Source organism: Trichechus manatus, unplaced genomic scaffold (assembly GCF_000243295.1).
Source record: "Trichechus manatus latirostris isolate Lorelei unplaced genomic scaffold, TriManLat1.0 scaffold00027, whole genome shotgun sequence".
Classification (NCBI taxonomy): Eukaryota; Metazoa; Chordata; class Mammalia; order Sirenia; family Trichechidae; genus Trichechus; species Trichechus manatus.
The window spans coordinates 2,010,201-2,024,776 of NW_004443963.1; the positions used below are offsets into that span (position 1 = coordinate 2,010,201).

At 40.5% G+C, this 14,576-nt stretch overlaps 2 protein-coding genes across 3 annotated transcripts in view; one reads left to right on the plus strand and one right to left on the minus strand.

The window, feature by feature from the left end:
• Positions 1 to 1,136: 1,136 nt before the first annotated feature.
• On the minus strand, positions 1,137 to 11,683 carry ARL1 (ADP ribosylation factor like GTPase 1). 2 transcript variants are annotated; one of them, XM_023728954.1, is made up of 6 exons: positions 11,508 to 11,683; positions 7,494 to 7,631; positions 5,689 to 5,770; positions 3,795 to 3,906; positions 3,135 to 3,313; positions 1,137 to 1,983 (listed from the first exon to the last, which is right to left on the minus strand). In XM_023728954.1, the coding sequence occupies exons 1-6, from the start codon at positions 11,509 to 11,511 to the stop codon at positions 1,953 to 1,955; spliced, it is 546 nt and encodes a 181-aa protein (XP_023584722.1). In that variant the 5' UTR covers positions 11,512 to 11,683; the 3' UTR covers positions 1,137 to 1,952. The 2 variants fall into 2 exon arrangements, with proteins under 2 accessions (XP_023584722.1, XP_023584723.1); XM_023728955.1 differs by lacking the exon at positions 11,508 to 11,683 and adding an exon at positions 10,690 to 10,708.
• Positions 11,684 to 11,938: 255 nt separating this feature from the next.
• The window catches only part of SPIC (Spi-C transcription factor), a 94,077-nt gene continuing 91,439 nt past the window's right edge, over positions 11,939 to 14,576 (plus strand). The window contains exon 1 of the mRNA XM_004374010.1: positions 11,939 to 12,040. Coding sequence (XP_004374067.1) covers positions 11,939 to 12,040 — 102 coding nt within the window. The remainder of the gene's footprint in view (positions 12,041 to 14,576) is intronic.

Here is a 14,576-nt window from a genome sequence, read left to right on the forward strand (position 1 = left end):
AGTTACCATACTAAAAAAAAAAAAAAACTACTAGCGATATAAATATGAAAAAGGCAGTCTTTCCCCATCAGGAGTGACTTGGAGACTATCAGTGTGCTATTGTCCAGTTGATATTAGGTGCATTGGGAATAGCTGCTTGTGCTTGGAGGAAGGTGTCCCAAAAAGATTTCAAAGAGACCAAATTAGAAATGGGCCTTGGGGAATAAGTAAGAAGAGTTAAGATCCCCCAGGCAGCAAGAAAGTGGCATTCATTTGAGCTGAGGCCAATCTAGTGAGCTACCGAGTCCAACATCAGAAAGGACAGTGGCGCGGACAGGAAATGAAGAACTAGTGTCCTGATACCTGAAGGGCACTATGCTATTAGCTCTCTTTACCAGCACCAAATTTTTAAATGTTGACTGCCCAACTTATTTAAATAATAATATTCCCCTTAATTTCAGTAATTACTAATGACTATATTCATTCCAACGGGTTTGATTTTTTGGCTTCTATTCACTTCATACCACTTCGGAGCCCTGGTGGCACAGTTGTTAAGCACTCAGCTGCTAACCAAAAGGTCAGCGGCTCAAACCCACCAGCTGCTCTGTGGGAAAAGGATGTGGCAGTCTGCTTCTCTAAAGACTACAGCCTTGGAAACCCTATAGGGCAGTTCTACTCTGCCTTATGAGTTGGAATTGACTTGATGGCAACAGGTTTGGTTTGGTTTTCTGTATTCACTTCTGCCACATTGTAGCTAATTCTGTGGTGGACTGGGTGGTTTGAAAAGTTCCTTTTTTACAAGGATTCAGTTTGTTTTTTAACACTATCTTCTGACAGCCTAACACTAAGCCTGATTTTTCAAACCAGGAATACTTAGTTTATCCTAGAACCAGTAAGATTTTGACTTTTTGTTAATATACACATCCAATTACAGGGTAGATAAAAGGAATACAATGCATCTTAAGGTAGGTCTTTTTTGCTTTAATGTGATTTTTTAAAAATATGTTGTGAATTCCATCAAATACAGCCTCATAGAGTTGCTTTCACTACCTCTGCCATTGATCACCTCTACTAAATAGAGGTTATCTTGAATGTACTGTGACTACTTCAATTAGCATAATTACAATTATGAGTTGTCTTGGTCACCAATCTTGGCATTTTCAGGAATATATGATACAGCACATGGGACAAGCTCCTGATCCAGAAATCCTGCTTTGAGCTGTCCGCTTCACTAGCATGTGACCTTGTGCAAGCCTAGCTATCAAAGCCTTTGGTCTACATCCATAAAATGAAGAAATACAAACTCTCCTACCTATCTCACAGGGTTCCTGTACAGATCATCTAGGTCAATATACATAAAAAAAGTTCTGAAAACTATTATAAAGTAACGTAAAATGACCATTACAGAGAAGTTAGCACAGTTAACCACTAAAATAATAATTTCAAATTCATGCCTATAACCAAAAACTTTTAAACTGAACAACTTAGTATAGTCAGTAAAGCAAATGAAGGCTGTATTACACAAACAGTATGTTCCTAGCGTACTCTATTGAGTCTAATCTTTGGGAAGACTAAATTTATTTTAGGGAAAAAAAAATCTGAATTAAGATATTTATTAGTGTTTACACATACAAGCTTCAACCACTAATTCAAAAATAATAGTTTTTCCAGCAAGAATGCATTCTTCAATAGGACTATATTTAAATCAGAATTCCATACAATAGAATATGTGTCTTAACACAAGAAAGGAAGAAATATTTTACATTATACAGAGGAGACATTCAGTTGGTTCAATCAAGATGAGTTATCCCTTCAACCAATACTCATTTTGCATATTTATTACAAACGTTGCAGTCAGTCCAGTATATGCCAACAATCATGTGGTTTTAACATTTAGTAGTGTGACGCACACTTGACTGTTTCCAAAGGGATTTGTGATGTAACTTCGTTTCGGAGGAGCAGAAGTAGTCCAATTACTGTCTGCTCTTTAATGTTTCAACTAACCTGTGAAGAGAAAATGAACAGTTTGATAAGATCAACTTCAAATAGTTAACTTTTTAAGTATAGAGGATGATCATTTATAATATAAATTTTATACTGGGGGTAAAATTCCAAAGCATTTAAAATGATAAAGGGTAACAAGATTAGAGTAAGTTTATGGACTCAGTTTCCATGAGGGTATTTTAGCTGTCTTAGCTGACTATTTAGCTGAGGGTATTTAGGTTCCCTGGGAGGTGCAAACGGTTAAGTGCTTGACTACTAGCCGAAAGGCTGGCAGTTTGAATCCACTAAGAGGTGCCTCAGAAGAAAGCCCTGGCTATCTGCTTCTGAAAGGTCATGACCTTGAACACTCTATGGAGCAATTCTCCTCTGCACACACAGGGTCACCATGAATTGGAACTGACTCAATGGCAACTAACAACAACAACATTTTAGCTCTGAATTTGTCTATTCTTTACATGAATAACCAAAAAAGACCATACATGTATCTTCCAGGCACTACTACTGACAGGCTAGCTGTGGGTGATTCAGAGATGAACACCAGTCTCAGTTCTCAAGGAGCTGATCATCTACTAAGTAAACGCACAAATCAAACTAACAATTACAAGACAGTGTAATAAGCACTACCCAGCAGATCTGTGGCAAGGGCATTTAACTATGCGTGTGGTGAGGCAGAGGGGTATGTCAGAGAAAGTTCTTGAGAAGAACAGGTGAGGTGAGGCAGAGAGAGCTAGAAAGTGGCAGAGAGCTGGCCTATTTAAGTATCTGTAATTAGGTTGGTAAGGAGCCCTGGTGGCACAGTAGCTAAAGTGCTCAGCTGCTAACCTAAAGGTCAGTGGTTCAAACCCACCAGGCACTCCATGGGAGAAAGATGTGGTAGTCTGCTTCTGCAAAGATTATAACCTTGGAAACCCTATGGGGCAATTCTACTCTGTCCTATAAGGTTATTGTAAGTCGGAATCAACTTGATGGCAACGGGTTTTAATTAGGCTGGTGTGGCTGAAATAAGGCGGAAGCACATAAAGACCAGTGGTAGAAAAGGCTGCTATGTAATCTGAATTTTATCCAGAAGACTAAAGGGCAATTACACGTGTATACATATCCGCGCACACAAACACAAATGGATAGATGGCTTCTGAAAATGCGATACTTGCCATTCCATTGCCTCATCAAGGCCAGTGCCTTTGGTTGCTGAAGTTTTGAATATCTGCCATTTCCGGTCCTTCAAGGCAGGTAATCCAAGTGAATTTGCCATCTCTGAGGGAGTCATGGCCTGTTCCATGTCCTGCTTATTTGCAAACACCACTAAAATGGCTTTTCTCAGCTCTTCTTCCTAAATAAAATTGAAGATATTTAATTTTCCCAACCAACTTGCTCCCACTGAGTTCAAAGAGAAATGCCAAAAAAATATTAAAGTATATATTTTCTAATTATTAATGAACTCAATGTTTATTATAAATTAGCTAAAATTATAGAAAAAGTATAAAAAAAGGAAGCACTGCCCATAATCCTACTGCCTAAACATTATCAATGTTATCATTTTGGGTATTTTTACTAGTGCTTTGTTCTGTAGATACTTATAGCTTATTTAATAAATATATTTACATATTAAATTTCAGTTGTACTCCCTGCTTGGAATTTCATTTTTTGTCTGTAAGAGGAATAGGAAGTAATTTGCATAAAAGAAAAAGATATTAAAGGCATGAAAAAAAAAATCCCTGGATTCTTTTAAATTATTCCTCAAATGACAATATACACTGGACGAACAACAAGAGCGAATGTAAATTATTTCCCCACGTATAAAATCTTCTTACCTCCAACATGGCCACCAACTCTGATTTGGAAATGCCAATTCGGTCTCTGTCACAACTGTCTACTACATAAATGACTGCATCTGTGTTTGAATAATAACATCTCCAGTATGGCCTACAGAAAGTTAAAGAAAAGAAGAGTACATAATTACTTGAAGGAGTTACATGCCCAATCTGCCCCACCCCACGTTAGAATCACAGAATGATTCACTGTGGCTGCTGTACATATAGCATCTCTCTCCAACAAGGAGTTGAAAGAATGTTGATAAACATTAAATCACAGATCAAGGAGTTTCAGGATGAGTTCAGACTTTAGGTTGAGAGATTATATGTATAATCTATAAAATCACTAAACGTACAGATAGAAAGGTTATACACAGACCCGTTCATTACATCTTACAAATCTAACCAGGAACCCCTTAAAATAGCTTTTAAATTTTTTAAAATGTATTTTATAGTTGCTCTAAATTAATCACTGAGGTTAGGCATTAAATTGATCACTGAAGACACCAAGAAGTAGCAATGGCTAAAATTTGGAACAGGCTTAAAACCAGCTTCAAGAAATGTAATGAGTTAAAAGAAGCCAGGATGTTTGGGGAATGTATTACTAATCTTTTAAGATGGTACCATAGTAAGCAATGAGTTTTCAAGGCTGTGACCTTTCAGAAGCAGATCACCAGGCCTGTCTTTCAAGGAGCCTCTGGGTAGGTTCGAATGGTCAACCTTTCGATTAGTAGTCAAGCACTCACAGTTGCCGTACCAAGTACAGAAGGCTGGTGGAGGAGACCTAAGTTCCGGAGCACATCTATGTTCACGCTAACCCTAACTGCTGGGCCTACAAGAATCTTTATGAATTCTAAAAGTCTGTCTCCCAGAGAAAAGGGTTCACAAGAACTAAACAAAAGCGCATTTTCAGTTAAAAACTACCGAAGTAATTAAGTCTTGAATTTCTGTGAAAACATTTTTCATTTAAATGATATCTGAAAAACTGGCTTCCTTAAACAGGTTTTAGTTGACGTTCTTAGAAAACAGGAGTTTCAAATTGTATCTTTTTTTTAAATTGTACTTTAGATGAAGATTTATAGAACAAATAGTTTCTCATTAAACAGTTAGTACACATATTGTTTTACGACACTGGTTCACAACCCCACGACATGTCAACACTCTACTTTCTCGACATTGGGTTCCCTATTACTGGCTTTCCTGTCCCCTCCTGCCTTCTAGTCCTTGTCCCTCGGCTGTTGTGCCCCATTAGTCTCGTTTTGTGTTACGGGCTCTAATCTTTGGCTGAAGGGTGAACCTCAGGAGTGACTTCATTACCAAGCTAAAAGAGTGTCTGGGGGCCATACTCTCGGGGTTTCTCCAGTCTCTGTCAGGCCAGTAAGTCTGGTCTTTTTTCATGAGTTAGAATTTTGTTCTACATTTTTCTCCAGCTCTGTCCAGGACCCTCTGTTGTGATCCCTGTCAGAGTAGTCAGTGGTGGTAGCCAGGTACCATCTAGTTGTACTGGACTCAGTCTGGTGGAGGCTGCGGTAACTGTGGTCCATTAGTCCTTTGGACTAATCTTTCCCTTGTATTTTGTTTTCTTCATTCTCCCTTGCTCCCAAAGAGGTGAGACCAGTGGAGTATCTCAGATGGCTATTCACAGGCTTTTAAGACCCCAGATGCTACTCACCAAGGTAGACTGCAGAACATTTTCTTTATAAACTATGTTATGCCAACTGAGCTAGATGTTCCCTGAGACCATGGTCCCCACCACCCTCTGTACCTCATTTTAAACTAGATGACTCCCATTTAAGTTACCAAAGAAGATATATTTTGGTTTAACTATTAACCCTTAAAACAGTCAATAAACATTAAATACCACAAAATAAATAATCTGGGCTTTGTACCATACCTGATACTTGTCTGCCCTCCTAAATCCCAGACTTGAAATTTGAGGTTTTTGTATGTTACTGTCTCAACGTTAAATCCAATGGCTGAAAGAGAAATCAAACCAGTTATATGTGTAAGACTAACATATTCTATCTTCAAAGTATCCACTCCAATTAAATGGCTGCTTTACACACTGTGCTTGTCCTGTGCATGTAAACAACAGCTGAATTGCTGAATCACATTATTGGTTGAGATATTATTATACTTTAAAGACAAGATAGCAAACTGTGCAACATACACACACACCCACCACTACCAAGTAGCAAGATCAGCATGATCTTTAGGTTATACAAAAATTCCCAGCTAGTTCTGGAAATATATAATTCTTTCTTGTTAGTTATGGTCCAGTTTGCCCCAACTCATAGTGACTCCACACACGATGGAACAAAACACTGCCCAGTCCTGCGCCATCCCAAGATCAGGTACGGATGAGACAATGTTCCACTGTGATCTACAGGATTTTCATTGGCTGGTTTTGGGAAGTAGATTGCCAGGCTTTTCTTCCTAGTCCATCTTAGTCTGGAAGCTCTGCTGAAACCGGTTCAGCATCACAGCAAAGGCTAGTCATCACTGACAGACAGGAGGTGGCTGCACATGAGGTGAACTGGCCAAGAATCAAACCTGGGTACCCCAAACGGGAGGTAAGAATTATATTATTGAATCACCTCAATGAAAATCCTATTACGTTAAACTCCCTTCATTATATAGTACTAGCATACAAAAAGTATTCAGAAAGTTACATTTACCAAGTACAGCTGTAGGTGAACTAGAAAAACCTGGAATTTTGGTAGGCAGCAAATAAACAGGGATCAAAACCAAGAAAGACTACATTCTAAACTTCATTGGCTAAAGACATAACAATAGTGGCATACTGCTTTTTGGAAGCTGGGTTCTCTAAGGGTGGCAATCTCACCTACCCTCTGCAAACATCCTCAAGATCTGACTTGGAATTAAAGTCAAAAGCTGGATGGTCAAAAAGGTGTCCCATCCCTCCTCTGTCACCACATGGGTGACGCAGGATACTTACATTTTCACTGAAAGGAAACTAAAGGAATGTGGAGAGGATGCTGGAAAAAATTAGGAGTTGTATATACAAAAGCTACTAATATTTTACAAGCTTAAAAAAAATCAAAGTGAAAATGACTTAAATGTAACAGGACAATTAATTTTTGTTTAAGTGTATATTGGTAAATCATGCTTATTATCACATGTAATAATATCACTTAGCATTAATATAACACTTTATACAGGTTTACAAAGTACTTTTATATTTATTTCCCCTCAAAAGCAATGGATATTCATTTTATCAGTAAAGACACTGGTTCTCAAGGACATTAAGTGATTTAACCAAAGCCAACTTATGAACAGCAAAACCCCACCATGCTGCAGGACCAACCAAACCAAACCAAACCTGTTCCTGTCGAGTTGATTCCAACTCATAGTGACCGTATATGACAGAGAAGAACTGCCCCATAGGGTTTCCAAGGAGCGGCTGGTGAATTCGAACTACCGACCTTTTGGTTAATAGCCCAGCTCTTAAGCACTGTGTCACCAGGGCTCCATGTAGGACAGGGGTCTTAAATTACACAAAACTGCATCTCAGTTTATGAAAACAGTGTTACCAACATCATGCGCATGCTACAAGTCTGCAAACCTTAATAGTTACTTTATTATATGAGTGATTTATCAATTCCAAGTGCGACTTCAGAAATAAATTGGATGGAAACCAGGAAGCTCCTACAATTAGTTTATCATACCAGCACTTACTAGGAATAGTAGTAACGACTTCTCCAACCTGTAATCTGTACAAAATTGTGGTTTTTCCTGCTCCATCCAATCCCAAAATTAAAATTCTCATTTCTCGGGTTCCAAACAGACTGGAAAAAATACTTGAGAAAAAACCACCTAAAAATAAAACAAAAACAAAGGTATATTCAGTATCATTTGTGAAAACAGGTACTCAAAACATGTAATCTTGCTCTTTAGAAGTTATACTAAATTAAATATTTTCCTCAATTCATAGGCACATGTTTTTGTTCACAATTAAATATACTAATCAACATCAAATAAGTAATTATTGATCATTACCATGTCCCAAATACTGGGCCAGGTAGGGTAAGAGGATACAATAAAGAATAAGAGAACATGGTCCTGCCCTACTGGTGCTCATTTTTCAGTCAAGTGATTACAGATACCTTAGCATGATCTCATCACTACCCCTAAAAATCAAAGGGCCATTCAGAATGACAGTGGGGCAATGAGGTCTTTGATATTTGAAGTAATTATTACTGTTATACACCAGTAGTGTCACTATGTTGTTGTTGTTAGGCGCCGTCAAGTTGGTTCCAACTCTAAGTACAACAGAATGAAGTACTGCCAGGTCCTGCGCCGTTCTCATGATCACCGTAGTCACTGTGTCAACCCATCTCATTGGATCTTCCTCTCTTTTGCTGACCCTCTACTTTACCAAGCATGATGTCCTTCTCCAGGGACTGGTCCTTCCTGATAACATGTCCAAAGTACGTAAGAAATCTCACCATCCTCACTTCTAAGGAGCATTCTGGCTGTACTTGCAAAACAGATCTGTTCGTTTTTTGGCAGTCCATGGTATATTCAACATCCTTTGCTAATACCATAACTCAAAGGCATCAATTCTTCTGCAGTCTTCCTTATTCACTGTCCAGCATCACCTGCATATAAAGCGACTGAAAATACCATGGCTTGGGTCAGGCGCACTTTAGTCCTCAAAATGACATCTTTGCTTTTTAACACTTTAAAAATGCCTTTTGCAGCAGATCTGCCCAATGCAATACATCATCTGATTACTTGACTGCTGCCTCTATGAATGCTGATTGTGGATCCAAGTAAAATGAAATCCTTGACAACTTCAATCTTTTCTCCATTTATCATGATACTGCTTATTGGTCCAGTTGTGAAGATTTTTGTTTTCTTTATGTTGAGGTGTAATCCATACTGAAGGCTGTGGTCTTTGATCTTCAACAGTACTTCAAGCCCTCTTTGCTTTCAGCAAGCAAAGCTGTGTCATCTGCGTATTGCAGGTTGTTAATGTGTCTTCCTCCAATCCTAATGCCACATTCTTCTTCATATAGTTCAGGTTCTCATATTATTTGCCCAGCATAGACTGAATAAATATGGTGAAAGGATACAACCCTGAAGCACACCTTTCCTGATTTTAAACCATGCAGCATCTCCTTGTTTTGTTCAAACGACTGTCTCTTGGTCTATGTACAGGTTCCTCATGAGTACTATTGAGTGTTCTGGAATTCCCATTCTTTGCAACGTTATCCATAATTTGTTATGATCCACACAGCCGAATGCCTTTGCATAGTCAATAAAACACAGATAAACATCATCCCAGTATTCTCTGCTTTCATCCAAGATTCATCTGACATCAGCAATGATATCCCTTGTTCCAAGTCCTCGTGTGAACCCAGCTTGAATTTCTGGCAGTTCCCTGTCAATGTACTGCTGCAACCGCTTTTGACTTACCTTCAGCAAAATTTTACTTGCATGGGATATTAATGCTATTGTTTGATAACTGCTGCATTCTGTTGGATCAACTTTCTTTGGAATGGGCACAAATATGGAATTCTTCCAGTCAGTTGGTCAGGTAGCTGTCTTCCAAATTTCTTGGCATAGACAAGTGAGCACCTCCAACACTGCATCTGTTTGTTGAAAGATTCTAATTGGTATTCCATCAATTCCTGGAGCCTTGTTTTTATCAATGCCTTCAGTGCAGCGTGGACTTCTTCCTTTAATACCATTGGTTCTTGATCATATGCTACCTCCTGGTATGGCTGAACACTGACCAATTCTTTCAGCTATAGTGCCGATTCTGTGTATTCCTTCCATCTTCTTTTGATGCTTCTTGCGTTGTTCAACATTCTGCCCACAGAATCCTTCAGTGTTGCAACTTGAGGCTTGAATTTTTTTCTTAGGTTCTTTCAGCTTGAGAAATGCCAGGCATGTTCTTCCTTTTTGGTTTTCTAACTCCAGGTCTTTGCACATGTCATTATTAATACTTCACTTCATCTTCTCAAGCTAGCCTTTGAAATCTTCTATTCAGCTCTTTTAGTTCATTATTTCTTCCTTTCGCTTTAGCTACTCTACATTCAAGAGAAAGTTTCAGAGTCTCTTCTGACGTTCATTTTGGTGTTTTCTTTCCTTCCTGTTTTAATGACCTTTTACTTTCTTCATGTATGATGTCCCTGATGTCATTCAACAACTCATCTGGATTTCGGTCATTAATGTTCAATGCATCAGATTTATTCTCAAGATGGTCTCTAAATTCAGGTAGGATATACTCGAGATAGTATTTTGGATCTCGTGGATTTACTTTTTCTTCAGCTTCAACTTGAACTTGCATATGAGCAATTGATGGCCTGTTCTGCAGCTGGCCCCTGGCCTTATTCTGACTGATGATATTGAGCTTCTCCATCGTCTCTTTCCACAGACTTAATCAATTTAATTCCTGTGTATTCCATCTGGCAAGGATGCATTGATAACTACTGGTGATTAAAATGTGAAAGTTGAAAACAAAGAAGAAGGATCAGTAGTTGGAAAATATGGCCTTGGTGGTAGAAACGACACCAGAGACTGCATGACAGAATTTTGATCAAGTTTCAGAGTCTCTTCTTCAGTGTCACCATAACTATCTCCAATTCCTGAGATTTCTCCATTACGCAATATAACTACCACAAGAAATTAAGACATAGAAGCCCAAAATGCCAACAATTATTCTTCATGGAAAAACTATTTAAAAAAAAAAACTAAAGCGCTGCATCCATTGCATCATAAAATATTTCCTGACATATGCATGATGTTGTGGAAAGTACATTAACAATATAAAAAAAAAAGACAACAGAAGAGATGTCACACAATACATGATTATTTGACAAACAAATGACACAATTAAGCTCTGAATCAGGGAAAATGAACATACCAAGGGCTAGAGAACTCCGCAAGCTTAATAGAAGGGGAGTGACTTGACAAAGCCCTTTCCATCTTTTACAGGTAGAAAAGAGACGAAAAAACAACACTGAAGAGGTTTACGGAAGACAGGAAAGTGGTTGTATTGTTCCTGCCAGAAAGTAAACGCCCCAGGAAATAGTGGAGGGATTTAAACAAGCAAAGACTTTGCACCTTCATCTGGCACCTGGAGGGGTTGGAGAAGAGTTTTCCGATATACTTCCCTCAATTATCAGACTAAAAACTGACGTCAAAATTTCATTCACTGACAGTAATGCCTTCCCCACTTCCTACTTCATCTTACTCTAAAACTACAGGAAAAGCTAAATAGACAAATAACTATAAAACAACATTACAAGTTACACCTCCTACTTGTGTTCTTAAAACTGACGCAGTCCCAGCGCCCCGGGAAAGAATCAAGCTTCCACTATCGGATTCGTTCTCATCTTGCACCCAAGAAACCTCAGCGACCCTGCGACAGACAATTGATAGTCTTCACAAGACCAACTCTGCACAGCAAATTGAGTGGTATGAGGGGCCGAGGGGAGTTCATGGTCAAGGGCAAGGACTCGGGGCCAGTCTCCCAGTCCATAGCGCTCCGCAATCATCACCTCCGTCTGCATGAAGGTAGGAATTAACGAGAACGGAGGCGAACACAAGAGGCCGGGTCCACCCGCCCCCTGAGAAGGTGGCTACTCTCTAGCTTCCCAGGGCGGCCCCTCACCTCCTCCGGATCCCAGCCCTCGCCCAAACCCCTCAAGCGCTACTGGGACCCCTTCTCGGACCCCTTACCCATGATGAACCGCCCGCCCGCCCTCGCCGATCCTCAAAAACAGGCCGCAGCCTCGGTAGCGACTCCTATTCGAGCCTCAGCGCCGCCACAGCTGCTCCCCTCGGCCTCCGATTCAGGCTCCGAGGCGGTTTCCTTGGAAGCCAGCTCAGCCAACAACTTCCACGTCTGACTCCCGGCGGGGGAGGGAACGTGTAGCGCCGCGACTGCGTTCTGGGAACGGCAACCTGAGCGTCAGCGTCGTCACTTTCGATGCGAGTCTCCTGAAGGCTAGTTGTAGATACTGTGGACATGGAAGAGAAAAAAAAACAACAACAAAGACAGAGTCTCTCTTGCTTCTGTCTTCCTGGATAGAATGTGCTTCCTAAACAGGGAAATTCTAATACTTATTTTAAATTCTGACACAAACTTGTGGCGAAACTGCCAATCTAAAATGCGAACCCGGCCTCGCTCGTGTAGCGGCGGCAGGCGGAGGATGTGTGTCCTGGAGCAACCTGCGGTGGCGCACCGGCGTTCCCCATTCCCCGAGAAGAAAGTAGGGTTACGTAATAATAGGAGATCCCCGCGCCACCAATGCGGAGCAGCCTTACACTTGCTAACTGAAGATATATCGCCCTGGCCTGGAAGGCCAGCGTAGCTCTCCACCCTTCTTTCTTACAACGGGCTCTGGCCCCCTGACCACTTTTCTCGGATCAACAGCCGTGCGGGCGGACTGGTCTCCATCTTGAGCCCCTTGAGGGGATTGGTTGAGATAGCGAGGTCTTTACAGCAGAGTGTGTTGGGAGGAGGAGGAAAGCCACATCTGAAGGATGGGAAGAATGAAAGGGGCTGCTTGGGAATTTCCCGTTTATTGTCATCTGTGTAGGCCTAGCGTCCTGGGTTTTGTGGTATTGTTAATGCATAGGTTGCAATGTTCGCTTCTGCATGCTCCTATGATTCTGATTTATTTTCCTTTTCCTTCTTGTTTTCCCATGATTTTATAAAAGTTTAAAAATTAACCGAAGTTCCTCTTTGAGAGGTAGAACAACAAGTGATAAAATCTGAAGGAGACTTGGGGAACATATAGCTCAACTGGCATAACACAGTTTATAAAGACAATGTTCTACATTCTACCTTGGTGAGTGGTGTCTGGGTTCTTAAAAGCCTGTGAGTGGCCATCTACCATACGCCACTGGTCTCATCCCTTTGGGAGCAATGGAGAATGAAGAGAACAGGATACAAGGAAAAGATTAGTCCAAAGGACTAATGGACCCACAGCTACCAAGGCCTCCACCGGACTGAGTCCAGTACGGCTAGATGGTGCCCGGCTACCACCACTGACTTCTCTGACCAGGATCACAACAGAGGGTTCTGGACAGAGCTGGAGAAGGATGTAGAACATAATTCTAACTCACAGAAAAAAGACCAGATTTACTGGCCTAAAGGAGACTGGAGAAACCCCGAGAGTATGGCCCCCAGACACCCTTTTAGCTCAGTGGTGAAGTTATCTCTGAGGTTCACTGTTCAGCCTGGGAGTGGACAGCCCTGTAAAACCAAATGGGACTAATGAGGTACAGTAGTCCAGTGACAAGGGCCAGAAGGCAGAAGGGGACAAGGAAGCTGGTGATAGGGAACCCAAGGTTAAGTAAGGATATTGTTGATGTGTTGTGAGATTGTTAACCATTGTCATAGGGCAACATGTGTAGTAACTGTTAAATGAGAAACTATTTTGTTCTGTAAGCCTTCATCTTAAGTGAGGATAGCAGCACTATTGGAAGAGCGTAGTCAATGTCACTGAACTGTGCATGTAGAAATTTTTGAAATGGTGTATCTTTGGCTATGTGTATTTTCACCAAAAAAAAAAGCTTGAGAAGTTAGAGGGTTGACATGTTGTGGGGTTGTTAACCAATGTCATAAAACAATATGTGTATTACTGTTTCATGAGAAACTATTGGTTCTGTAAGCCTTCACCTGAAGTACAATTAAAAAAAAAAAAATCTGAAGGCGAGACAACTGAACAAACGATCTTCAAGAATACCCGCAGAAGGTCAGCATGTCTGGAACGAGGTCATTGTGCCCACCTCAAAGGGGAACTAAACATTCCACAGTTTCTTCAGACCCTGACCGTGTCTCGATAAAACCCTCTGATCAGCCTCCAGGGGGGGAGGCAGATTTTGGAGGAGCTAATCCCCCTCTGTCTTGTATATTGATACACAAGAAAACCCTCTTGCTGCTCACCTCACCCCTGTTTTAGTATTGGCTTTTGCAGCAAGCGGCTCAGACCTGTGTTTTACTGTGACAAGAAGTGATTCTCCTAGGCTCTATTTTTATAAAGTTGAGGACACATGTCTTAAAAATTGAAAACGATACCCAGCAAAGTAAGCTTTCTGTCCCTACACCGCAATCCCCCAGTTACCCCTAGAAGTAACCAGTTACCACTTCCTTTGATCTTCTTTTAGATCTTCCACGTACGATCTTTGCATATTTGGTTTTTATTTTTAATAGAGATCTTCGTCCATTCAACAGAGTATGGACTGCCTGTTTTGTTTTTGACCAAAATTTGCAAACTTAGCTGCCTAGGCGCTGAACTTTTGCATATCCAATCCCCTACTCACCACTCAAGTAATAGGTTCACAGATAGTTTTCTTGCAAGGAAAAGTTTGGTTTGTTTTTTGTTGTTATTGTTGTTTTTGTTTTGTTATTTGAGAAGGGTAGAATGATGCTACCTAAACACCTGGACCTTTAACGGGTCTTTTTAAGGGTGCCGTATGTAAGCATCGAAGGAACCCTGGTGGTACAGTGTTTAAGCATTTGGCTGCTAACCTAAGAGTGGGGCAGTTCTATGAGTCGGAATTGACTCTATGGCAAGGTTGGTTTGTTTCTTTTCTTTTTTACTTTTATTGTGCTTTAGGTGAAAGTTTACAGCACAAATTAATTTCTCCTTCAAAAATTTATACACAAGTTGTTTTGTGACATTTGTTGCAATCCCTGCAATGTGTCAGCACTCTCCCTCTTTCCAGCCCAGGTTTTCCATGTCCATTTGTCCAGTTATCCTGTCCCTTCCTGCCTTCTCATCTTTTGAGTGGGTATTG